This window comes from Corella eumyota, chromosome 3 (genome assembly GCF_963082875.1).
Source record: "Corella eumyota chromosome 3, kaCorEumy4.1, whole genome shotgun sequence".
Taxonomy (NCBI): Eukaryota; Metazoa; Chordata; class Ascidiacea; order Phlebobranchia; family Corellidae; genus Corella; species Corella eumyota.
Window position 1 is genome coordinate 8,791,808 of NC_137492.1, and position 25,185 is coordinate 8,816,992.

The 25,185-nt window shown below is 26.9% G+C and overlaps 2 protein-coding genes across 3 annotated transcripts; both read left to right on the forward strand.

The window, feature by feature from the left end:
- The first annotated feature begins 53 nt into the window (after nt 1-53).
- LOC145746399 (transient receptor potential cation channel subfamily A member 1-like) lies at nt 54-16,231 on the forward strand. The gene is made up of 28 exons (XM_082564681.1): nt 54-249; nt 438-520; nt 679-785; nt 2,677-2,776; nt 3,424-3,595; nt 3,773-3,849; nt 4,266-4,466; nt 4,901-5,059; nt 5,416-5,575; nt 5,802-6,003; nt 6,280-6,463; nt 6,678-6,785; nt 8,635-8,870; nt 9,328-9,501; nt 9,823-9,974; nt 10,255-10,373; nt 10,668-10,778; nt 11,524-11,571; nt 11,984-12,076; nt 12,509-12,680; nt 13,008-13,162; nt 13,283-13,417; nt 13,590-13,790; nt 14,037-14,174; nt 14,381-14,458; nt 14,679-14,747; nt 14,911-15,090; nt 15,452-16,231. Exons 1-28 carry the CDS (start codon nt 147-149, stop codon nt 15,623-15,625), a joined length of 3,891 nt encoding a protein of 1,296 aa, XP_082420807.1. The 5' UTR covers nt 54-146; the 3' UTR covers nt 15,626-16,231.
- A 748-nt stretch (nt 16,232-16,979) lies between these two features.
- LOC145746242 (growth factor receptor-bound protein 2-like) lies at nt 16,980-23,384 on the forward strand. 2 transcript variants are annotated; one of them, XM_082564477.1, is made up of 6 exons: nt 16,980-17,605; nt 17,702-17,798; nt 19,148-19,245; nt 20,245-20,370; nt 21,419-21,593; nt 21,846-23,384. In XM_082564477.1, the coding sequence occupies exons 2-6, from the start codon at nt 17,721-17,723 to the stop codon at nt 22,077-22,079; spliced, it is 711 nt and encodes a 236-aa protein (XP_082420603.1). In that variant the 5' UTR covers nt 16,980-17,605; nt 17,702-17,720; the 3' UTR covers nt 22,080-23,384. The 2 variants fall into 2 exon arrangements, with proteins under 2 accessions (XP_082420603.1, XP_082420602.1); XM_082564476.1 differs by having other exon boundaries at nt 16,983-17,798.
- Nucleotides 23,385-25,185: the final 1,801 nt, after the last annotated feature.

Here is a 25,185-nt window from a genome sequence, read left to right on the forward strand (position 1 = left end):
TATTAAAAATAACGTTGTAAATTTTTTTAATAAAGTTTTTATTCTAAAGGTATTTGACTTTTGACAATAATATTTTAAAGCAGGCTTAAAACAATGTTTGCTCCCCTTTATGTATTGTTTGATTAAGGTTGGTTGATGTCTTTACAATGGACAGCCAATCGAATAGCAGTAACAGCAGTCAAGAAAATACAGCATTAAACCCAGTAAACTTACCTGGTTTTACTGTGCCTGGTGATCAAAATACAAATGGTAATGTTGTTTAAGTAAAATAATGTTGGTTAATAAGTTATAAATTATTCATATTAGCAAATAATGTATGGATCAATATTTGTAAACTATTGTAGCTACAGTAAAGCAGTATAACCCAAAACTTACTAGAGAATTTAAAATTTTTTTTAAAAATGTTAACTAATGTATAAAAATTATTTTAAATATAGCTAGCAATAATAAAACTCATCATTTAATGAATAAAATTGAACCTGTTAGAAGAAGAAACGGATTTGAAAATAAAACTTTAGAGGTGTTGTTAAATTAAATTATTTGCCAATATATTGATTTACTTTTTTAACTTTTAATTAATAACTTAAGGTTAATTAGGCAAGATAACACCTAAAATTTTAACTACTAATTTTTTTTGTTGTTTATAAACTGCTTTTTCGAAGTTGATTTTATTTTTAGATGGATGAAGCTTCTAAGTTGACTTCTTTTTCTACAAAGGAAGGAGTGGATGACAACATTAATCCTTTTAGCGAGTATTCCACCATAGTACAGCCCTTACCCAAAGGGTAGGCAAAACCTTTAAAATTTATAAGATCTGAGCACCAATATTTTTTAAAATTTATTTGTAAGTCTGAATAGTATTATGAATGTAAATTCAGGTCGTTTTTGCCTTCAGGCAGTTTTATTTTTGTAAAAGTTAAACTGTAGGTTAAAGTTAAATTTGTGTCTGGACTATCGGTCACAATTGGTTTTTATGGGTTTAAAAGCAATTTGAATTTTAATTAATTTCAAGTGAGATAGGATAGGCTGAAATAACACTTTTTATAAAATTATGAAAAGTAAAAAAAACTTAAACTCTGATGTGTGGTCTGTTTATGAATGGTAAGTTTTAAAACAAACTAATGCTCTATTTGAACAATTATGCAGTTACTTAAGCAAAGTTAATAACTAAACCATAAAAGGTGTAAATGCAATCTTAGGTATTTTCTTTAGACCCATCATTTAATTTACTAGTTTTATCGGTTTTTATTAATTAAATGCTTGCCTTACAGACTGTATTTGGATTTTTGTTGTGTTTTTTAATCGCAACTAATACAGGCTATGTAGGGTCTATACATAGTGTCTGAGGGGCTGAAGTGTCTGGTTACACTATACATAGATCATATATATATATGTATGTTAAGCCTTATATATACACATATCTATATCACCCACTAAACACTCTTATAAAAATTATTTTGTTTTATGTAATACAGTAATTTACTTTGTAATTCAAGATTAGGTTAAACTTAATAAACTTGTTAAACACAGGAATTTGTTTGCGTAACTGGGTAAATAATCACGTCTTAACCCAACAGTTTAAATATTATATATTATAAAGTCTTCATTTTTATTTTTTAATTTCGCTTAATCATTTCACCAGTCAGGGTTATTTATAGAATTATATAAATTGACTGTATGCCTTAGTTGTATAGGCACTAAAGGTTAATTATAGTTCAGAATATTCACGTGTGTAATGTGTACAGGAAACAAGTGAAAAACCAGTTGTTGGCCCACAGAAATATTGTTTTTATTAGTTGTCTGATACAAGTTGATGTCTTGCAGTAACGTTTTTAATAAACATTTTATGAAACCTATTGTGATTATAATATCTGTTTTAACTTTAAATATAAATGTATTAGTAGTGGGTCTTAAAATTTTGGTAGGCTACTTAATTTGTAGTAGTTTAGTTTTTAATTGAGTTTGATTAGTAGTATTAATTACCTTAAATTATTAATTACCTTAAATTACAAGTAAGACTTTAAGCTAATGAAGCATAGAAAAAAAAGTAGAAACGGCCTTATATAAGATATTATATAAGGTTTATGAGTAATACCATGTATTTATTAAAAATACTTAAATAGGTCGGATAATAAAATAAGAATATATAAGCTATACCAGCATGAGGTATTTAAAAATACATTTTTAAAGAAAAACTTATAATAATCTGTAAATATTAAATAAATTAGTAATAATGGCAAAACATTTAGTATATAGTAATGTTGTGGAAGTTCCTTTAATGAAGTGAGTTTTACTTTTAAAAATTTTAATTTATTGTTGATTTAACAGTTTGAATTTTAAGGTGTTTTTAAAATGGCCCAAAGTCAAAGAAAGTGCATTAAACAGAATATAAGTGGGTTAGGAGCGGATTTTAATCAATTTCATGATATAAATTAAGCTAAATTTTAAATTAATAGTGTCATTTTTTATATTATTGGACATTTAATCTTAGTTATTAAACCATTTTGGTATGCTTATTTTTTTACCATGGGTTAGGTTATTAGGTTAATTTTGCTTTAAAATTTTTACTATAGTTTTAATGGTATTCCCATGCATTTTCAGAATTGTAATGTCAATGTCACTTACACTTTAACTAAAGACCTAAATAAAAATGTTTTTATGTTTTTAAATTTTTAGCAACTATGTTAGTAGTTCATTCCAACGAGCAGACACATTACAAAAAGTTGAGGAATTAAAACTTGATAATATTGATCCTGATGAACAAAGTTTACACCAGGTATGATTAATTATAATTTACAACTTTTTTATATCCTTATCCTTGATTTGAAAAGACTGATTTTATGATCTAAACATAGGTTAGCATTTGTTACCTTGACCCAGTTTTAAAGTCCCACAGGTAGTTTTGGATTTTCTTAAGAATGTTGACCAATTAATAATTTGGTGGTTGGTTGTGGGCTTGGCATTAAACTGTAATGTTTATTGCGTCTTACCTGAAAGAGACGAAACTGAAGCAGTGGAAATTAAACCTATGCTGTCATGGTGTCAAGTCAAGTGTTTTAACCACTACACCATGCTGTTGTTTTTTACGATTACATTTCCATATTGTGTTAAATGATATCTATTTCACTTTCTTTTATGTTTTTAAAAAGTTTAAACAAAATTTTGATATTTGGATTTAGTTTTTTTTCTCTTATATGGTTTCTTTTAGAATAGTATTGTGTTTTAACGGTTTATGTAGTTAAGATTAAAACCATTATATTTTAAGTATTTAGGCTAAAAGTTTCTCTATTTGCTATTGTAACATTTAACAAACCCACTTTTATTAATTTAATGTTTTAATACTCTATATGTTAATTAATATTTGAATTTTTTTTAAATTATTTTTTTTAAATACTTACTATGAAATTTAATGATTAATTGTAGATCGCGAAAGATGGGGATATTATTCTTATGCAAGCAGTCTTAAACCAATATACTCCATCCCGGACTGTTAAAAAGTTAAACAAACGAGATTCTGATAAGTTTACCCCTCTTCACTATGCAGCAAGATACAATCATTATAGAATGTGTGAATTACTTGTGGAGAGAGGCGCAAGTAAAAAAATGTTGTTTGTTTATTTTAATTATCCGCAGTGTAGAAAGAACATAGAGTACCTACTTTAATATTAAAAAAATATTTTAATGAATTACAGGTACCTTTTTTAAAATTTATAGCTCTTGTTAAATATGAAGCATTTTAAACATAAAATGTTAAATTACAACTTTCTTTTAGAAATTTCTGGCTTGGGTGAGGACGACATGACAGCTTTACATTTAGTGGCAAAATTTAAGCCAAAACCAATATCTGAGGTAAGGAAGCAAACAAACTTACTATTATAAGAAGTATTTTTAACAATGTTTAATTTATATGAGCTTAAAAAAACTATCATTTGTGGTGCTTTGGCAATATTTTGTAGCCACAGCAAAAAAATGATTTATTAATTACAAATAGGTCAAAATGTAGGTTGTATGACAGGAAATATGTTATATACTAATAATACTAGTTTTTTAATATAACACATAGTCCATAAAGCTTACAAATTCCTTAAAGTTGTGCGTGTATTTAAAAGAGTTATTATTGTGTTTCCAAAATAAAAATCAAATAACATTTTTTTTCTAATTTAATCATGTTGTATAATATACTTTAGTTATTTTCTATTTCAGTGTTGTTTATGAAAATTTTTGTTTTACATTTTAAATATTTATAAAATTTTCTTCTCTTTAAGGATAACTCAGATACAAGTAGTGAAGATGATGGTGTAGCTCAACAGGAAGCAAACTTAAGAGTTCTTAATTTTTTTATTGATTGTGGAGCCAGCGTGAACGGCAAAGACTTTTACGGACTTACAGCATTGCATCATGCTTCTTATCGAGGCAATCATGCTTGTGTAAAAAGGCTAATGGAATGCCCAGGAATAAATATTGAGGTAATATAACATGTTTTATACTGTAACAGTAAACTGTTATGTCTAAGCATGTCACATATGCAATTTATAAACAAAAGTTGTGACAGATAGACTGTAAACCTAACCAAAGAAATGGTAATTAAAAATTGTTTTTTTTGCACACATATTTTCACAACTCTCCATAACTACCTGGGCCTCAAAATTTTTTGCTAAACTTTTTTCATAGTTTAAACTTTTTTAATTTTAAAATCATTATTTTGTTATTTTCAACATTTTTTTTATAACAAATAACATCATTGTATTGTGAAAATCATTTAGTTTTTTTATTTAAATATTTATAATAAAATTAAAAAAATCTGGAGGTAATTTTGATATTATGTGCCATTTTAAAAAGCAAGCACATTTTTTTTGCTTTTGTAAAATATCTTAACCACACCTTGTTTGCAAACAAACAGGCAACTGACAAACAGCTTATGACCCCACTTCATTATGCTGCAGTGTATGGTCACGTTGATATTGCCTCCCAGTTTATCACAGCGGGAGCAAATGTGAGATGCAGGGATAATGATAATGGGACTCCATTGCAATTTGCTGCAGCTGAAGGAAATTTGCAGGTCTGTTTTTTCATCTAAATTACATTTTGATTTATTCTTTTTTTAATTCTTTTGTTCTTAATGTTGGAAAGCAAATTTTACAGCCTTACTGTGAGGTAACTCTTAATACCCTGACATAATTTTGGGTTGCCTTTGCCTTTTTTAGGTTTTACCTTCTAATTATTTTTTGGTTCAATAGAAGTTTGTAGCGTTAGCACCTTTTTATGCAATGCTGTCACTTACTTTAATTGATAAAGGCTTACCACTGCTTTGTTCTTTTGATAAATTGGTTTATGAATGAACTTGTGATATTGTCTGTTTAAAATTCTGCTGTGCTTAGTACCTTCACTAAAAAATATTATTTGCCAATTTAACAGATTGTTCAACTAATATTTGATCATTTTAACACTGATTCTCGAAATATTCAAGCAATGTTAGAAAATAAAGATAATGATGGTAGCACTCCTTTACACTTGTGCGTTGATAATGGACATTTACATGTTGCTAAACACATCATCGAAACCCTTCTGGCTTTTAGTAAGTTTATGTAACTTGGATAACATTTTTTTTAATATTTTTTTTTAATTTATGGAAAAAAATAATTTCAATAAATTGCTTTTAATGTTGTGTGGAAATTTTTGTATAAACTCCTTTTAACCAATGGTATAAATAAAACTATTTGAATAACTAAAACATTTTCTAAAAAAAAAACAATATTTTAGATTTAGACATATTAATAAAGACATATTAATTTTTTTTATAGACTTAACTAAATCTCTAAATTCACGAAGAAGTAACAGAGAAACTCCATTACATCTTGCTTCAAAGCACGGCCACCTCGAATTGGTGAAAATTTTGTTGGAAAATGGAGCTAAAATTGATGTGAGAGACGAAGAGTTGTCTACTCCGCTAATTCTGGCTGCGCAATATAATCACTCAAAAGTTGTTGAATATCTAATTAAACAGTGAGTACAAAATTTTGTCCTATTTTTGAAATGTTTTAATTTTTAGCGGGTTATTTTATTTACATTCATAAATTATTTTAGTTTATTTGCATAGTTTCCTAACAATTGTATTTTATTCAAAACTTAGTTGGAGTTTAAATTAAATTATTTTGACATTCTACATGATTTTAAAAACTGTTACTTTTATAATTATCAAATTATTTTTTCGTATTTTTTTATCCTCAATTTGGGAAAACATATTGTTAATATTCAATTAAAACTTGTTATTTTTACTAGTGGTGCAAACATTGAACTACACGACTCAGACAACTTCACAGCTTTACTAATAGCAGCTAACTATGGCCACACTTCCACTATATCAGTTTTGCTCGATAACAAAGCAAATGTGGCAGCTGTTGACAAGAATGACAAAGGAGTTGTGTATCAATGTGCTGAGGAAGATAGAGAGGATGCTTTGCAGGTTTGTTTAAAGCTGTTACGTAATGTTTAAGACAGTTTTTTTTTATTTTTTTTTATGGCATGTAAAAATTCGAATTTTATAAAGAATTAGCAACTAAATTTTACAAGCAGTGTTTTGATAACAAGTTAAATTTCGTCATAACATTAATTTATAATCAAAAAATAGTTATCATTTTTTTGTATAAAACAATGAAGTTTGTTTTATTATTGTAAAGTTGTTCTTGAAACGAAAGAGAGTTAAAGGATTGCTTGAGAATTCAGACAGATATGGAGACACCCCCCTTCATGTTGCTGCTATGAAAGGAAATTTCAGTATTTTAAAGGTTTGTTTGCAGCAACCATTAATATTGAATTTCAACATTTTTAGAATAGGCCTACTAATTTTTTTGTATGAAAATATTTATAAAATTAACTTTAAAGAGATGGTTCGGTCGCAGAGTTTCTTTTTTAATTATGTTGGAATTTTTCCAACTTGCACGAGGATACCATTGTTTTAAAAATGGGTCAAATGGATTTTGAGATATCGGGATTTGCAGGTAAAATATTGTAAATAGGTAAAGTCCCTACGCTCGCGAATCACGCGATGCACGACGTCAACATCGTAAGATCATATGCTGGCAGACATAGAAAAATATATTTTTATTTTGGCCTTTCTGACCCGTTTGTTGTTTTTTTTTGCAGAAAACAAACTTAGCATGAAAAGCAAAATTTAGCCGTAAAGTATTTTTAATTAGGTAGGCTGTATTTCAAAAATTCTAACAAATTAAGGTTATGTTGTTAATTTTGAAAATTTACCAGCTAGGAACAATTATATTGGCTGACAAACACTAACAAGAAACAGACAGGTCCACTGAGTGTTACTGATGCGAAGTTTACCTGTTAGAACAGTTTTGCTTAAAACTTGATATATCCAACAATTTTGTTGGGTATCATATAAAAATAGTTCTAATCACTAAACGTCACATGGGTTAAGACACATATATATATTATACATCAATAAACTATAAACACTGAATATTCTGGTTAACATTTTTTATGTGTTTTTTTAATCTACAATTCCAAACAATTTTTATTATAACCTACAATATACATAAGTACTTGTACCCCTGGCAACAAATATTAGTGTTTGCTGCCTTTCTTAACTTTAGTTTGTGCTTAACATTTGTAAAATGAAACCTTAATAATTGTTATAATATAACCAAAATAAAAGTAAATTATTTTTTTTTCGTATATATCTTTATCCTTGATGTGGGAAAGTCGAATGCGCGACTTAAACATAGAGTAACATCAGTTACTCCGACCCAGTCTCGAGTTGCCTGTTGCAGTTTGGGATATTATAGATTATAATTGCCCGATAATTAAGCTGCTGATTAAGTGCTGGCTCAGCAGAAGTTCATACCGTTTATGGCACCTTACTCAAGAGTGCTACAGCATGAAGTCAGTGGGGATTAAACCCACGACCCCATATGTGTGTAGCAAGTGTTCTTACTAATACACCACGCTGCCGGTAAATATTGTCTGTATAGGCTATATATATGTATATAAGCTAACTTGAACAATTTGACAATGTATAAGTTAACAAAGTTAAAGTGATTTTATTTTATACAAAACTAAGACTGTGTTAACGGTTAACTTTGCTTCAATAACACTTGGTTGACCTGTCTCTTTCTTGCAAGTGTTTGTAAGCGTTTTTGGCTGGTTTCAAAAAAAAATTGGTTAAATTTTTTTAAATATGGCCTACCCAATTTAAAATACTTAAAAAGGTACAGCTGTTTTATATAATATATAATATCATATATAATGAAAAAAAAGTACAACAAATGGCTCAAAGAGGCCAAAATAAGGTTATTTTCCTATGTTTGCCAGCATATGAACTTGCGACATGACGTTGTGCGTCACGTGACTTGCGAGCGTAGGAATTTTTCCTATTTACAATATTTACCTTTAAATTCCGATATCTCAAAAACTACTTGACCAATTGGTAAAATAATGGTATCCTCGTGCAAGTTGGAAAAATTCCTACATAATTAAAAAAGAAACACTGCGACCAAACCATTTCTTTAATGGTTAAGTAATTTGTCCTTGAAATGGTCTATTGGTAAATAGTTAAAATTTTGACTTTTTAACTTTCGAAAAAAATATATATTTTTTTTAAATATTGTAAAAATTCAGATTCTCTTGGATGCAGGTGCAATTATTGACTCCAAGAATGAAGATGAACAAACTCCTCTTCATCTTGCTGCCACCTATGGAAGAGCAAAAATTATTCAGGAGTTGATTTCGAGGAAGAAGGAGATTGTTCATGATGATGATGAGGCAGCAAATACTCCTCTTCATCTTGCAGCTTTAAGCGGGAGGACTCATTGTGTCCGGGAGCTTGTAAGGCTCGGAGCAAGTATTGGAGCAAGGTTAAATATTTTATAATTGTATTTTAAAATTTTTTTTGGTTATTCAAAATATTAAATATTAAATTTTAAAGGTATCAAAAAATATTATTAGATAAATAAAATATCTGTTTATTTCTTATACAAATTTATGCAAACTGACCTAATCACCTTAACATATAACAAAATTTGTTTTTCCCACCCAGTCTTAAGTTGTCGTTGACAGATTGAGATATTCTTTAGCATATTACCTAATAATTAATCTCTTGATTGGTTTTGTACATGTCTGAAGTATATTTTATTAATTTGGGCTTGCTACAAGGTGCTACACCATGAAATCAATGAGAATTAAATCGATGACCTAATGTTGTAAAGCCAATAATTTTAACCATTATACCACCTCACCACCAAGCACAATTCAAACTTTAATAATAACAAAACTATAATAATAAATCATAATTACAAATTTCTAACCACTTAGAAATGCTAAACAGTGGACTCCATTGGATTGTTGTGCCTCGGTTGGAATGTACAAATCAGCAATTGTTTTGCTTGAGGCCGACTCCCCTGTGGACCCCAAGGACAAACGGAAAGTTACCCCACTTCACCTTGCTTGTCAAGAGGGTCATCCTGAAATGGTTGAAGTTCTCATCAAGTAAGTAAACACTCATAATAATTGTTTAAATATTCTGGAAAATTCTATTTCCTGTCTTTTTACAAAAAGGAAACTTTTTTGCAAAAAAATAAAAAATTCTGAAGTGTTGTTTTGTAAGTTTAAAAATAAACTGCAATTTAATAAACAAACTCTATAATAAGTTTGATAATTTGCTTTAAAAAAATGAAAAATGAACCAAATTCAACAATAATCTAAAAAAATTGAAATTAAATTTGCATAATATTAAACAAAGTGTTAATTTGGTTGTTGCTTTTTTTTACTTTATTTTTTTTCATTATTGGAAAATTTTGATTCTTTTAGGTGGAATGCTGATGTAGGCAGTAGATCAGTTGATGGTAAAAATGCATTGGATTTTGCGATCGATTATGGAAATCCGGAATGTGCAAGATATCTTGTCACTTGTGAGAAGTGGAGAGAAGTAATGAGAAACAGAACAAGAGATCCTGTAACAGGTAAATACAATTTTTGAGAATAGAACAAAGTTTTTGTACCTGTTATTAAATTTTTCAGGTACTTTATACTTGCTGTTCTCTAACAATCTCTTATACTTTACTGATTCAGGATTTAAACTTAAAACTTTTCAATTTTAAGAATAAAACTTTATTTACCTGAAGTTTATTACTTAGCATATTGCATTTTTAGTCTATCTTGTATTTTACAATCCTAAATTTTTAAAGGATTATAAGGTACATGTAGTTATATTTAAGCAACATTTAGCTTTTTTTAATCAAGGTCATTTTACAAAAACACCTATGCGAAAACTTATCCAGAAGATGCCAAAGGTAGCAGAAGATGTGTTCAGACAATGCTTGCGACACAGTGAAAAGTTAAAGGATAATAAGGATTACTGGGTTAGTGATGTTAAATAAAGTTTAAAAATACCTCAAGTTTGTGTATATTAGTATTTTAACACAAACTAGAAAAGTAATCTTTTTTAAAAAACTGTATATAGTAAAGCTTAGTAGACGATATATATTCATGTGTCTTAATTAAACGCAATTGCCATTTAAATATAAAAAACTGCCATCTGTAGTACATGGGTAAATTTGCATATATTAGTAACAAGTTGCGACCATATTATGAACTGCAATCAACTAGATAATTTTTATTCTTTATTTTTTTGAATTTATTTTTCATTTTGTTAGATATCGTTTGACTACGAATTTTTAGATGATGAATATTCATGCACACATTGGGTTGAAAATGATGATTCAATTTCGGAACTTAGTGTTCCTATTGGTGATGGTCATAACCAGGTAAATTTTATTACTTTTGTAACAAGAAAGCTAATCCAATCTAGAAAACATTTTAGTATATTTATAGTTACAGCTGCTTCCTTCAGGTAGTTATTTATGAATTAATTTTTTTAAATAAATTAATTTTTTATTTTGCAGTTTGATAACTTAGTTATAAAAAGCTGATATTTAAAATTTATTCTTCAATAAAAGTCATGTAGTGTAGTATAACGGTCATGACGTCGAATTATGGGCCAAAAGGTTAAGGATTTAAGTTGAACCAATGTTACACTATTTGCTTATCGATACAGAATACCCCTTATTATTAAAATATAAATCCTATTACCTTAATGTAATACATAAAAAGTTTCAAATATTTTAGTAAATAGTAAAACTTTGTAAGTTTGAGCAGATATAACTTAACATAAATTAAGTTTAACTTAGATTACATTTTAAAGTAGGTAAAAAAATGGGATAAGATTTCTTTATGTATAGTATAAATCAAAATTATTTAACAGGGTTTCACTAAACTGTTAGCTTTTTAAGTAGATTTAAATTTTTTTTAACATTTTTATGCTTAGATTTACTGATTTTTTTGTTTTGTTGTAATACAATTTTTTTTATTTTAAAGACATCAGCCTTGTGCACTATTGTGATGATATTTTTAACACATATCTTAAGTAGATAAATTCAACTAACAAACCGTTTAACCAAAATAATATTATAATGTGAATTAAAAACTAAACAATTTTAAATCCTGTGTTAGATAATAATGGGCTCAGCAGCTTATGAAGTTGATTATGATGGAAAAGTGGTACTTTATTATAAATCATAAGAACTTTGCATGGGTTCTTATTGTTTGATATTTTGCACCTGATATTTGTTGTTTTGTTACTTTTTTATTTTTTGTATTCTATATTGGGGATTTTTAGTTTCATGTGTTTGATGTTAATTTGTTTTTCTTTTAAGTTTATTTTTTAAGCCGAACTATGCATACACCAATTATTTATTGCCTTATTTTTTAACATTTGGATTTATTTTAACCCCAAATTTCATATTAAATTATTTTATTAATTTGTAGCACGTGATATTGAAATTAACTAACATTAACTTACTTAGTTTAAAAGTTCAAAAAAAAATAAAGCAAAAAATATATTTTAATATTTTTCAACTTAAGAAAATAGTTTATTGTTATTGTTATCTATTATTTATGCTCTTTGTATTAGATTTATGATGATTCTGGCAAAATTGCATCTGAGGCTATTCCTTATTCAAAAGACTCTTCTGTATTGTTAACCAACCATCCACTTTCTATCATGGTAAAAGATACTTTTATAAATTTTTCTTTAACTGGGGTTATTTATTTTTTTGTCTGTGATGTTTTGAGGCCAACCTTATGGCTTAAACATAGGTTACATTTGTTCCCCTGACCCAGTCCTAAGTTGCCTTGAGCAGTTTAAGATACTATTAAAAATGTTAGTGGATAGTTAATTGCATATAGGTTTTAAGTAAAATCTTGTTAAAACCTTTTGATTTTTATGGTCACCAAGTTTATACATCTGTAAGAAATTAACTTTAAAAAAAAAACTATTTAACTGGGAAAAACATGTAGAGAGAAAATCTTAGTAATGCTTTGTGTCAACAAAAACTAAGAAAAAGTCTACACAATTTTAGTTTTTTGGAGTGATAGCATAACATTTATTATGTTAAATACTATTTAAAAAAAATCTACTTTTTTGTTTTCGTTTTAGGTGAAGTCTAAGAGAGAAAATTTACTGAGACATCCCCTTGTTGTGAGTTTATTAAATCACAAATGGAGATCTTATGGAAGAATGGTGTATTACACCAACCTTTTGATTTATGTTATTTTTATGGCTATATTAAACTCGTACATGCTGACTGCACTACCACCATACTCAATAAGTAAATAAAAATTTAATTTTTTAAATGAAAAACTTTTTTTTTAAGACTGTCTATAATCTTTTTTAATTTACCAAAAATATGTTTTTTTAATTTTTCTATTGTTTGATTATTTTTTGCAAAAATTTAAATATATAGATAAAGATTTATGCAACTTTATTAAAAAATCTGTAAACAAAATAAATTTATAATTATTTTTTTTTTAATTTTAAGAATGTAAAATCATACAGCAATAAATAAGTGAAACTAAGAGTATTATTTAAAATATTTATTTTTTTATTGATACCCATAATTTAAACTTAGTCTAATCGTGTCTCGAATATAATTCAGATATAACATCCACTGTATACCCATATACTTGTGTATTTGTAAGAGATGTGGCTATACCTGTTTGGGGTTCTGCATGTCAACCGAACTACAGTGGATATAGAGATATATCTACTTACATTATCATAATACTATCTGGAATTGGCCTTGTTAAAGAAGTTAGTATTATTATTTTTAAAATTGGGTGATCGATTATATTTAAATAGTTTAAGATGTGTTGTTGAAATAAAATAAGATTATCAAATTTTATGTCTAAAAAACTTTTTTGGGGGTTTTAGCTTTACCAGTTGATGTCACGCCGTTTCTCTTACTTTATTGATTTGACAAATTTGATTGAGTTATCCTTATATGTTCTTTCAATTCTGTTGGTTGTTGACACTACTGAATATTCAAGGTTATCAGGAATAAGAGAGGTATAATGGTTTATATAATATACTTTTCTATTTGTAACTTAGTGTTTATAAAAAACTTTTTTTTTAAATTAAGTAGTTTATCTACTAAAAATACCTACTCACTATTTAAAAGTGTATTTTATAACTTGGCATAAAATTTATAATTTTTTTTTATTTAAAATTTTTTTAACAGAATTGGCAATGGGAATGTGGCGCTGCAGCTTTATTTTTTTCTTGGATGGGGTTACTGCTTTTTATCCAAAACTTTCCAAAGTTTGGAATATTTGTCTTAATGTTTAGTGATGTCTTGAGAACTTTTATTTCATTTGCATTCGTGTTTGCATTATTTGTTCTTGGATTTTCATTCAGTTTTCATGTTCTTCTTCAAAATCAGGTTTGTTTGTTAAAAACTCAGTTTCAACAAAATGGCTACAATGCTCTTATTCATATTCATTTTCTATTATATAATATTAATTTAAAAAACTTTTGTAAATTTTTTAAAATATTTTTTTTTGTATAATTTAAATCTGACTTGGTGTTGTTTGATTTTTTAATACGGTTTTTGCTTATTTAAATAATGCCATATATCTTACAAATGCCATATATCTATATTCATTATTTTTAATAAATATTTTTTTAGTTTTCGTTTGATCGTTGGTGGAAGTCGATAATAAAAACATTTGTGATGATGATTGGTGAGTTTGAATATACTTCTATATTTGACGCAGAGTCAACTAGTGATGCTTACAGTGACCAGGTAAAAAAATTTTTTTTTTGGGTTAAAACAATTACTATTTTACAAATACTTAATGATAGAGGCAATTTATCAGTGCAAAACAGAATGCAGTTATTTAAATTTTAAAGGCCTTTAAATTGAACCTACATATCAGCCACTAAACTTTAATATATATGGATGGTGCATATGTGAAAATAAATAGTAATAAAATTATAAGTGTTTTATTTTTGTTAATATTTTTCTTACAGTTAACTTATGAGGTTGTGACTTATCTTCTGTTTTTCGTGTTCATGATTATTATGAGTATCATCATCATGAATTTACTTGTAAGTTTTATTTTGTTTATTGTAGTTACTTTTTTTTACCTGATATAAATCTTTTAACTACTAAAACTTTACTCATTGTATTATAAGGTATAATTTAAATAAAATTTTTTTATATAATTTAAGTTAAATATATTAGGAAATATAACACTCACAAATTTTCCTAATTTATCATTTGAGTTGTTAAGATTTTAAGTTATTTTTCAATTTATGTTTGGGGTAGGTTGGTTTGGCAGTAGATGATATTAAAGAAGTACAAGATAATGCTGAGCTTGAAAGTCTTGCAATGCAGGTCAGTATTTAACATTAAAGCATAATATTGAAATTAGTAAATTGGTCATTACAGGGTTTTTAAAAAACTGTATAAATATTTTCTTTACCTTACCAATATATAAAAATACAAATAAATTGGTCAGTTTAGGAAAAAAATAAAAAAATAAAATCCTGAATTTTAGGTTAGACTTGCTTTAGATGTTGAATACACTCTTCCCCAATTTCTTCGTCGTGGTTTTTTGCGCAAGTTTCGCTTGTTCTATCCCAACATGTATCGCGCCAGAAACCAGATTGTTAGGTGGTTTTATTCTGAAGACCACCTAAACCATAAAACTATTGATGAGACCCTCAATCCTGATGAGGTTAAAACTTTATATATTTTTGTCAAAAACCTAAACTCAAAATGAAAATTATTTTTTAATACTTTAACAATACTTATGGCACTCATTCCAGTTAAGAAATTAGGATAATAATATAAATAGTTGATTGCTCACCCTACAGGCTGCATTTATATTGGAATATGGTTGTTACTTAATATATATATTTGTGGTAATTATTTTTGTAAATCTTTTTAGTTGGTTGAACATGTATATATTTGCATGGGCTCCACCAAGCTCATCATATGTAGATCATCTTATAGTATTGTTTTAGTATTAGTTGTTACAAATCAATTTAAAATGTATAATATTAACCTGAATTGTTATATTAACTTTTATTGAGTAGAGTGAGATTCAAGATTTGAAGGTAAAAGTTGTGTCGGTCAATCAAAAATTAAAACTGATGAAATCATCTCTTAGCACGTTAAATGATCGCACAAAAGTTATCGAGAATATGTCAGCAGCTATAATCAAGCACTTCAAATTATCGTGGGAGAAAAATGAAGAAGACGATGATTAAAGAGATTTATTAGTAGCAAAAAAAGTTAGAGGTAGCACCGTTAATTTATCTTTTACACATTAACTTGTAATTGTCTTGAAAAATTACTCTATTAGCAAATAAAAAAATTGTCCTATTAACAAATACTGAAAAAAATTTTTTTGTGCTGTCTTTTTTGATTATAATTACTTGGCATTTTGTGTTTAATTTGCAGCATAAATATATTAATCAGTATTAATTTAGCTATGCATAATCAACCTAAACTGAGCTAGAGAAATATTTTATTGTTTAAAATTACATCACTTATTTTTATTTAAAACTATTTCATTTTAGTTTTGTGTTGAAATGCAACTGATTTATAATTTTAACTTGTTTATATATCATAAATTGTATCATATTAATTTGTATGTGCATTTTTTAAGTTTTGTAAATGTGTATATAAGTGACTTTAAATAAAATGTTCTTCCCTATTAAGTAACTATATTTCTATAAAATGTGCCACTTTCTATAACAATGTTCCTTCTTCACTGTTTAATTTTTTCTTACAATATATATCCACTGTATTATTTAATCGTTACTTACAGATTGGTGATGTGATTGTTTTGATTTAAGCTAAATGAATAATTTTTGGGCAAAAATATAGTCAAAAATTAAACCTAAAATTTTACCTTAACTAATAAAAAATGTAAACATATAGCGTTTTAATATTGTAGAACTTTGTTTAAAAATTAAATTACTTATTGTGATTTAGCTTAGCTTTTTCTTATGTTAATAATGTAGCTATTCAACTTGTTAATGTTTAATTTTTAAGTGGTTTATATTGCTTACTTTTTTAAATAAAATATGATACCTCAATTAAAATATGATACTTCAAACAAATTTAATTTGGTAACTACTGTTTTGTAAAATATTTTTACAAAAAATGTTTTAAACATTTACTTATTTCACTAAAAAACTTATGTAAGACAATAGTTAAACTTTAAAAAAATGTTTATAAAATTGAGGATAAACTTCTATCTTTAATTTTTTTTAACTAGAACAAATAAATATTAGCAAAACGGAAAATTCTTTTTAAATGCGATTTTAATTTTTATGCGATGTTGTAGGCTAATAGGTTGGCAGTAGTTTTATCGAAACTATTTCATGTTGACGTCATAATTTTTTGTTTCCAGTTTGGACAAGTGCGATGACGTCATAAAATTGCGTGGAAATTATATATAGATGGCCTGCAGGTTATTAGTCACTCGTCATCGTTTTATTTCTAAGACTGTTCTACAACACTTCGTTGTCTACACTATATATTGTTTTTTTGTAAGTCCAGTCACGTTATGTGAGGTACAATAGGTTGGTCTAGTAAAAAATCTTACGCAGCGAGTGAATTTCTTAAGAGTTATGATTAGAAAAGGGCGTTTTAGTGAGATTGTTAGTAAATGACGCCAAACGGTTTTACTTTAACAACAATCAGACAATTGAAACTGGTATGGCGACTTTGTCTGTCTATTAGATGGTGGGAGGTGTTTTTCGGTGTCATAAACTATTATTGACGTCATGGACAAAGTTAAATAAAAGAAAAGAAGTCTTTTAAGACGAGTTTTTTTTAAATGCTTATGTTATGTAATAATTGTGATAGATGTTAATTGTTTATAAAGATAATTTAAATGTAAGGAATTTTAAAATGTAACATTGAACGCATCTAAACACAAATACAATAAATAAAACTAGTACAAATTTTAAATAAGTTGAAAATGATTTTATAAATTTATGCAGTAGACAAATAGACCCAGTTAAATATGATGTTTTTCCTAGAGATTTTAGTAAGTTGTAAACAGTGTTATTTGCGATGATATTATGGTGAACCCTAGTAAGCTCCTATGAATATATAAAATGGCCTACTGACATCTGGATCAAAACTTACCCATTTCTAAAATATTTAAATATTCATCAGTGTCTTTAATTACTTATTTTATCTAGCTTAGTGATACATAAAACTCTAATGTAAAAGTAAGTAATCAGTTTAAATATCTGGTTTGCATTCATATTACTTTAAAAAGTTAACTCTTCATATTGTTACATTTTCTGCAAAAAACTTGGAATTAGTTGAACCTTGTGTTTAATCATGGAGTGTGTCGCAAAATATGATTTTAATGCAACTGCTAACGATGAGCTTAGTTTTAGAAGAACTGACGTTATTAAGGTAGGTAAAATTAGAATAAAGATATTTATTTTTGTTATGATACCACAAATATTAAAACATGTAATATAAAGTTTGCCAATTGTTTTGCTAACAACCCAACATATAACATTATTTCTTGCTATTTGTAGCTTGAATTGTTTTTTAATGTTAAAAATAAAATATTTACAGCATAAAACTTAATTGTAAGACATTTTACATATATAAACCATTTAGTTCACAGTATAAAGTAAGCATATATATCTTTTAATGAAGTTTATAACTATTTAAGTTCTTTTAAAATTTTGCTTTAAAATAACATGGTCATTCCTATATCTCAATTTTTTTTTTGCAAATTTTTTTTAATAATGTATGAACTAGTTAATTGTACCCTTCCCTACAGACTGCATTTTTATTGTTAAAATGTTTACATAACTTTTATCTAATATATTAACAACAGTTTTTTAGTTTGAGGGTGTTTTAATTAGACATACATACATATATTGGCCACCAAGTTCTATTCCAATGATTAGTTAAAATATTATTCTCATTAAACATTTATTTTTTGTTAAAAGATATATAATATATATAACTCATTCAATGTAAAGTATGGATTGAATTTTCTCTTTTTTGTACTAGGCCCAAACCTCATCCTTTCTTTAAATTGTTATTGGTGCAATTTTAAAATTATTATGTATTATATTTTAAATTTTTATTGTTAAAAAAAAACAATTTTAAAACAAAGCTAGTATCCAACGTATTTCTTTAACAAATTTTTGTAGGAACCCAATTTTATTGCACTTAAATATATAAAAATTGTATTTATATCTATATTTTTTTTAAAAATTTTCCAATGATGGTTTTGTTAAAACTATTTTTCATTTCAATATGAGGAAACTTTTATTATGGTATTGAGTCATTTTTTCAATTTTCATGTTACCCATGCAATTTGATTCAAAAAATTTAAATAATAAGATAGAAAGTGGGCTATATTTAAGCTGATAATTTTTATATCATAACATTTGCAATAAAAAGGCAGTTATGATCGTTGAGTGAATTTTTTCTCTTTTGTTGCTGTGTGTTTGGATTTGTTGTCGTGGTTAAGTAAACATGTAGGCACATCAAGTCAACATGCTTTTGTAGACTGTTGCTTTATCTTTAAAATATGTACTACCTTTTATTGCAATTTGTATTTCTCGTATGGGTATTTAAATGACTATTTTTTTGTAGGTAGTTGCTTCTTTTTGTGGATATTATAATGTTGCTTTATTTTTTTAAACATGTATATACAACTTTTTTGACATATTTAAAAAAAATTTAAGTATTGGTTACCTTTAATGTATAATGTTTATTTAACTTATGTTATATAACAGGTTTTAAACTTTGATGACGATAAAAATTGGTGCAGAGCAGAACTCGATGGAAAATACGGATTAATCCCCAAGAATTACATTCAATTTAAACCACATGAGTAAGTACTCAAGCCTGATTAAAAGAAATATATATATCATAAATTTCTACTCATATTTACAAGTCTTTTTGAAACCGAAATTTTAGAGAATTTGAATTGAAGTTCTTAATTTATTGTTCTGTTATTACTTAAACAAATTCTTAAAAATAAACATTGGTTATAACACAATATTGTTAAAAATTATTTTTTGTTTTAAAGGAAGCAATTGGTAATAACTATTTTGCACTCTTTGATTTTTTTATTTTTTTATTATAAAGAGTTTTTATAGGCTAAGTAAATGTGTAAACTTGAAATGGCTAAAACAAACCGGAATGTTTTTTTCTTTGTGTATTTATGTGTTGGCTTTATTAAGCCAGCTCAGCATACTTTTTCAATATTTCAGACATATAAACCACATTGGCCAAGTTTGTTGTTAATGTATACAGATTAAATTAAGTTAATGCCTTTTAAACTAAGCAAGTCTGACCCACAAGTATGCTTAATGTTAATTTAGTTTAAAATTTGTCATTTTCAAAAATATTGTCAAAATTAAAAAAAGATTTAAAAAAAAGAGAAAAAAAAGTTTTTGTTTTTTACTTTTTACATTTTAAATTAATTTCTTATATTCTTGTAGCCTTTATAAATCTAGGAAAATCTAAGCGACAAAATAGGAATAGGCTTATTTTGATTTGTGGTCACTCAAGTTAAATTAACCATTACATTTCTTAAGAGCAGCATGGTAACCTTATAGGTTCACATTGTTTTTTAGCAAATAAGCATGCCTAAAATGTAGCTAAAATTTTATGTTTCCTAGGATTCTTTATTATTTTGTACTATTGATTTATCCTTTATCGGATATCAAAATTAAAAAAACAAATAAAAAAATTGATTTAAGTATTTATTTTTTTGATACTAGGGCCCACAACACACAAAATATACACATTAAAACACTATTTGTGTATATTATTCTCTATTTCCAAAATTTTTGGTGTTTTACTTTAAAAATAAAAAATTTTTCAGGTGGTATTATGGAAAAGTGAGTCGAATAAAAGCTGAGCAAGTTTTAAACAAGCCAAACTACCCAGACGGTGCATTTTTGATACGTGAAAGTGAAAGCTCACCCGGTGATTTCTCCCTATCTGTCAAGTAAATATTTAACTTTTTTAATTTTTAGGTCAAAATTTGCATTTTTTTACTACTTGTTGTATAGCCTAAGTCTAAACAACTCATTAGTTAAATGTAGAATCTTAATTGTCTTGTTCTGTAGGAATATGGTTGGGTTTTTACAATTGTGTAGTAGTGACGTTGGTGCTTTAATTAAATTTTTGTAAGGCATTGATTAAATTAGAAATTCTGTTTCATTTAGAAATGTATGCACTAATTGTTGTTGTGTAAGAGCAGTTTTAAAATGTAGATCTAAAAGCAGGCTACCAGAATATTATGTTGAAAAAATATTACGGGCACTCTATTAACCAAAGTGAAAGTAAACTTAGGTTTATTGTTTGTACTAGTTGATTGCTCGACCTACAGGCTCCAATTTAATTTTTGTGATATGGTCGTAACTTGCAACTTATATATTTACTCGCGCATCACAAATGGCATTTTTTTATTTTTAAAGACCAAAAATTTGAACATTTATAAACATATGGATCATTCTCTAGCTTGTCTATGTTTTAGTGTTTGTTATAGCTTTGGCTTTTGTTAACTAAGCCAATGTGCAAATATTACGTGGTTTTATTGAATACAAAATAAGTTATTTAATCTTAACAGTAGGGCTTCGGTTACATAGCAGTCCAGTTTTGTTAAACTTTAACAATCAACTTGGCAAGAGGAAAATAAATAAATATAAAGTACTATACTTCATTTAAAATAATTTTTAATACAAACTCCTTTGAATTTTTAAAACCATTGTAATAACAATTTTTACATATTTCTCTTAAAATCGAATACTGTTCTAATTTTATATTGAAATTTTTTTATTGTTCCTATTTCCTTTACTTTCAATGATGCTACTGTTTTGATTTTTGCACTCTTTTTATACTAAAATTGTTATTTATGCAAAAGGAATGGTATTAACAATTAAAAAATAGTTATAGCCAAAATGTTAAATATGTACCCTATTAAACTATCCCCAGATAGAAAATCATTATTAGGCTTAAATTTTTTAATAAAATATTTAAAATATTATATTAAGATATGGAAGTGGCGTTCAACACTTTAAAGTTCTGCGGGATGGAGCTGGCAAATATTTTTTGTGGGTTGTAAAATTCAAATCTCTAAATGACCTGATCAGTTACCATCGACAACAAAGTATCTCTCGAACCCAAAATATTAGACTTGTTGATATTCCCAGCAATAACCCCGAACCGGTAAGAAAATATGTTTTATTTTGTTATAATTTTTTTTAAATTATGTGACAAAATGTGCTGGTTTAAATTATTGATAGCTATTTATTTTGTCTAAATGCAATCTTTTTGTAAAAAAAATAATTTCTAAAATAATGCAAGTAAGCAAAGTGTATTTTAACATTACATTTTTTGTATAATTAAGTGTCTTAGTTTAATTTGCAAAATTAGCAAAAAATTTTATACCCTTTCTTCATTTTAAAAATATTTTATCAGCAACACTTTCAAGTCAAAGCAGCTTACGATTTTCACCGCCAAGAAGTTGGCGAGCTTGATTTCCGTGTCGGCGATGTTATAACAGTTACAGAGTGGATCGATCGAAATTGGTGGCGTGGATGTATTGAGGGTCGACCTGGTGACAACCGCCCCATAGAAAATCGCTCTGGCGTTTTTCCAGCAAATTACGTCACCGTACCACAGGAAATTCTACAAAAAATGGGCTTAAATTAACAAAGTTTTAGATTGTAGTGATTACAAGCAGATGAAATTATGTTTTTCTTGTAACAAAACTATGTTGCTTTTGTTTCATATAAACAGGTAATTCCTCATAGAAAAATAAAAAAAGCAATTTGAAATGCTGTTTAATTGTGTATAGTTTCGTGTTGCATTTAATTTCTCTTTTGTAAAAATGCTGACAGTTATTTTGTAAAGGAATTAAAATAGTGTCATTGCCAAATAAGTATATTTAACATTTAAGTTGAAGGTAACACAGCGAAATACACTCACAAACCTTGAAAATTAATAAACTTTGTGTCATAATTTTATTTCAGGTTATAGCTATTTTAAAAACTAAAAATTTATCAATATTTTTATCTGCAACTTAATATTGTATATTTACTCTGCTTTAATTGATGGCGCATTTTGTTTTTAAACTATATTATTTGTAGTTTTATGATTGTAATTGTTTTTGTGTTGTAAAAACATCTTAAATATAGTTGTTTTTGGGTGGCATAAATTTAAAGTATAAGCAATAACATCTGTTTTTTGTTTAAATATCAATAAATCTTTAATTATAAGGAAGGTTTACTTTTTAATGTATTTTCACAACCTATTATCTTTTATCCAGAATTTAAACTCAATATTGTTCAATTTACCCTGACTTTGTTGTAAATTTTTTATAATTTTATATTCATGACAGTGTAATATTTAAATAGAATAATGAAATTGGATATTTAGACAAACAGAAAAAAAATTTCTTACTAAAAAATTAGTTTTATTTAAACAAAAATTTAAAACTTGATTTAATAAAATGTTTTTTCTTGCTTAAAACTTAAAATGTAATATAAATTGATTAGTTTTCTTTAAAATGCACATTTAAACCTAGAAATTTTTCCCTAAATTATGATGTAATTTGTGTAAGTAATTTTTGTCATGCAGTCGGTAATCCCTTCTTTCTTACACCCCCTACTCTTTGTATAAATAATACTTTTATTCGCCGCCTTCTGTGTTTATTTTTTGGTTGTTGATAGTTTCGCGTTTTATATAGTGTGCAGCAATTTGTTTTTATTATCTCTATTTTGTAAGTAAGCTTATGGTGATACTGTCTTTGTTTTTTTTTAACGTAGTAATGATAACCCTTTTTTCTCAATTCTTTGAAATTAAGCTAAAGAAACGTTGAATTGCTTGAGCGTAATTCTTATAAGTAAAAGCAGTTTTCTTAATTATCTAAAATACTTTAATTTATCTTGTTACGTTTAGCGATCTTAACTGTATGTCACCTATCTCTTGAAAATTTATTAAAACTCTCTAACTGTACACTTCGATAAGATTTTTGTGTCGTTTTTTCGAAGGTCCAAGCAAGCAATCATTATATTATCCGACTTATGCTAAGACTTGTTTTTTATACGTTCTCCAATTCAATTAATGGTAATATTTAAGGAATATATATAGGCACTTGTTTTTGCGATATAAGATCAAGCTGGGCGCTATACAATGATTAATATAGAATACACCTATAACTTTGGTTCTATTAAATATTTTGATTAAATATTTTATCTAGAGTGTAAGTTAGGCCAAAGCGGAACTCAGATTTTAAGTTAAGTGTTTCAAAAATTCGTGAAAATATTAATAAATTCGTCAAAACATTTTGGTTAATGTAACCAATTCGCCATTTTGTTGTTTGCGTTAAATATTTATCAATTTCTGGTCACGTGTTTACACCTATTGTAGAGTTGTATTTCTTCAAGTTTTTGTAGCCTAGACCCTTATCTCTTATCACGTGATTCGCCGGCTCAACATGTTTGAAATGCACTTTATGTTGTATTCGTGATGCGAGTTTGTAGACGGTTGAATGAAACTCTTTTTTCACATTAGCATGCTCCGCTAGTCGTCTGACTCGAAGTCGCATTGACTGGGGTTCGATTCCACGCAAAGGCAATAATTAAGTCCAACATTTTTTTATTTAAATGACTTGTCGCAACCAGGGTACCCTTAAAAATGTGTTGGTTTACATACTTTCCCGTTGGTCCTTGCTTATAGTCGCCGAACTTGAAGTCGGTCAGTCGTGTGTTCGAAACCACGCAAGGGCATCCGTTCAAGTTCAAAAATTTTATTTATTTAAATTATCCTGAATTAATAAAAACTAATATCCTGCATTAATAAAATACGTATCATAGTCACACACACCAAATTCAAGATTGGCTAAGAATACACACACCAAATTCAAGATTGGCTAAGAAAGATGTTAAAATTAATAATTCCATAGCAAAATCTTTTTCGCTACACAAACATAGAACAACAAAAGCATTTTTGCACATACAATAACAAAATGAAAAAAATTAAAACTAGATTTATTTGATAAATAAAATATGGTTTGAAAAAGTAAATATTGATATAAATAAACAAAACTTAAATATAAATATTAAATGATTTAACATTCCAAGATTCTAATTTTTAAACTATTGCTGAACAACACACTTAAATAACTGGGGAGATACGTCACACTAAAAGCAAGAATAATAATTAAAAAAAAAATAGATCTCTGCGTTCACAAGGATTCGAACATTAGCGTTGCCTAACTACATACATTAATACCTGGAACAATACAACATACAAAAAAAATAAAATACAAAAAAATTATTAAATTTTTATTACATTTAAAAAAACCGTAAATTTTTGGACGTTCAGATGACTTATAGCATATAGCGCATGTTTTTTCTGCAAAAAAAAATAATAATTTTATTTTTTTAATTTTTATTCTACTAAATATTTTCGCAAATTTGTTTATCTAGTATGTTAGCTAGGTCAATGCGCATCTAATAAAACGCTAAATTTCAGGTTTTGACATTTCAAAAAATTAAAATTTTTAAACAAAATTTTAATAATACCAATTAAAATGCATTGGCCTTAATAGTGTATTTATAAAAAAAATTATTGAGAAATATTAATATTTAACAAAGTTACGACATATTTACTGAATTTTTGCTAAATGTCAAAACTCGAAATTTAGTATTTTATTAGATGTGCAGTGACATAACTAACATACTAAATAAAGAAATTTGCAAAAATATTTAGTAGAACAAAAGTTAGGGATATTTTTCATTTGCCTAAGTTGACC

What these genes read in the sequence shown, in the direction of transcription:
- LOC145746242 (XM_082564477.1), top strand. Translation starts at nt 17,721, where the DNA reads ATGGAGTGTGTCGCAAAATATGATTTTAATGCAACTGCTAACGATGAG. An exon ending in ATTCAATTTAAACCACATGA is followed by an intron (nt 19,246 to 20,244) that starts GTAAGTACTCAA and finishes AAAATTTTTCAG; the next exon opens with GTGGTATTATGGAAAAGTGA. An exon ending in CCAGCAATAACCCCGAACCG is followed by an intron (nt 21,594 to 21,845) that starts GTAAGAAAATAT and finishes ATATTTTATCAG; the next exon opens with CAACACTTTCAAGTCAAAGC.
- LOC145746399 (XM_082564681.1), top strand. Translation starts at nt 147, where the DNA reads ATGGACAGCCAATCGAATAGCAGTAACAGCAGTCAAGAAAATACAGCA. An exon ending in TCATCATCATGAATTTACTT is followed by an intron (nt 14,459 to 14,678) that starts GTAAGTTTTATT and finishes TGTTTGGGGTAG; the next exon opens with GTTGGTTTGGCAGTAGATGA. An exon ending in AGACCCTCAATCCTGATGAG is followed by an intron (nt 15,091 to 15,451) that starts GTTAAAACTTTA and finishes TTTATTGAGTAG; the next exon opens with AGTGAGATTCAAGATTTGAA.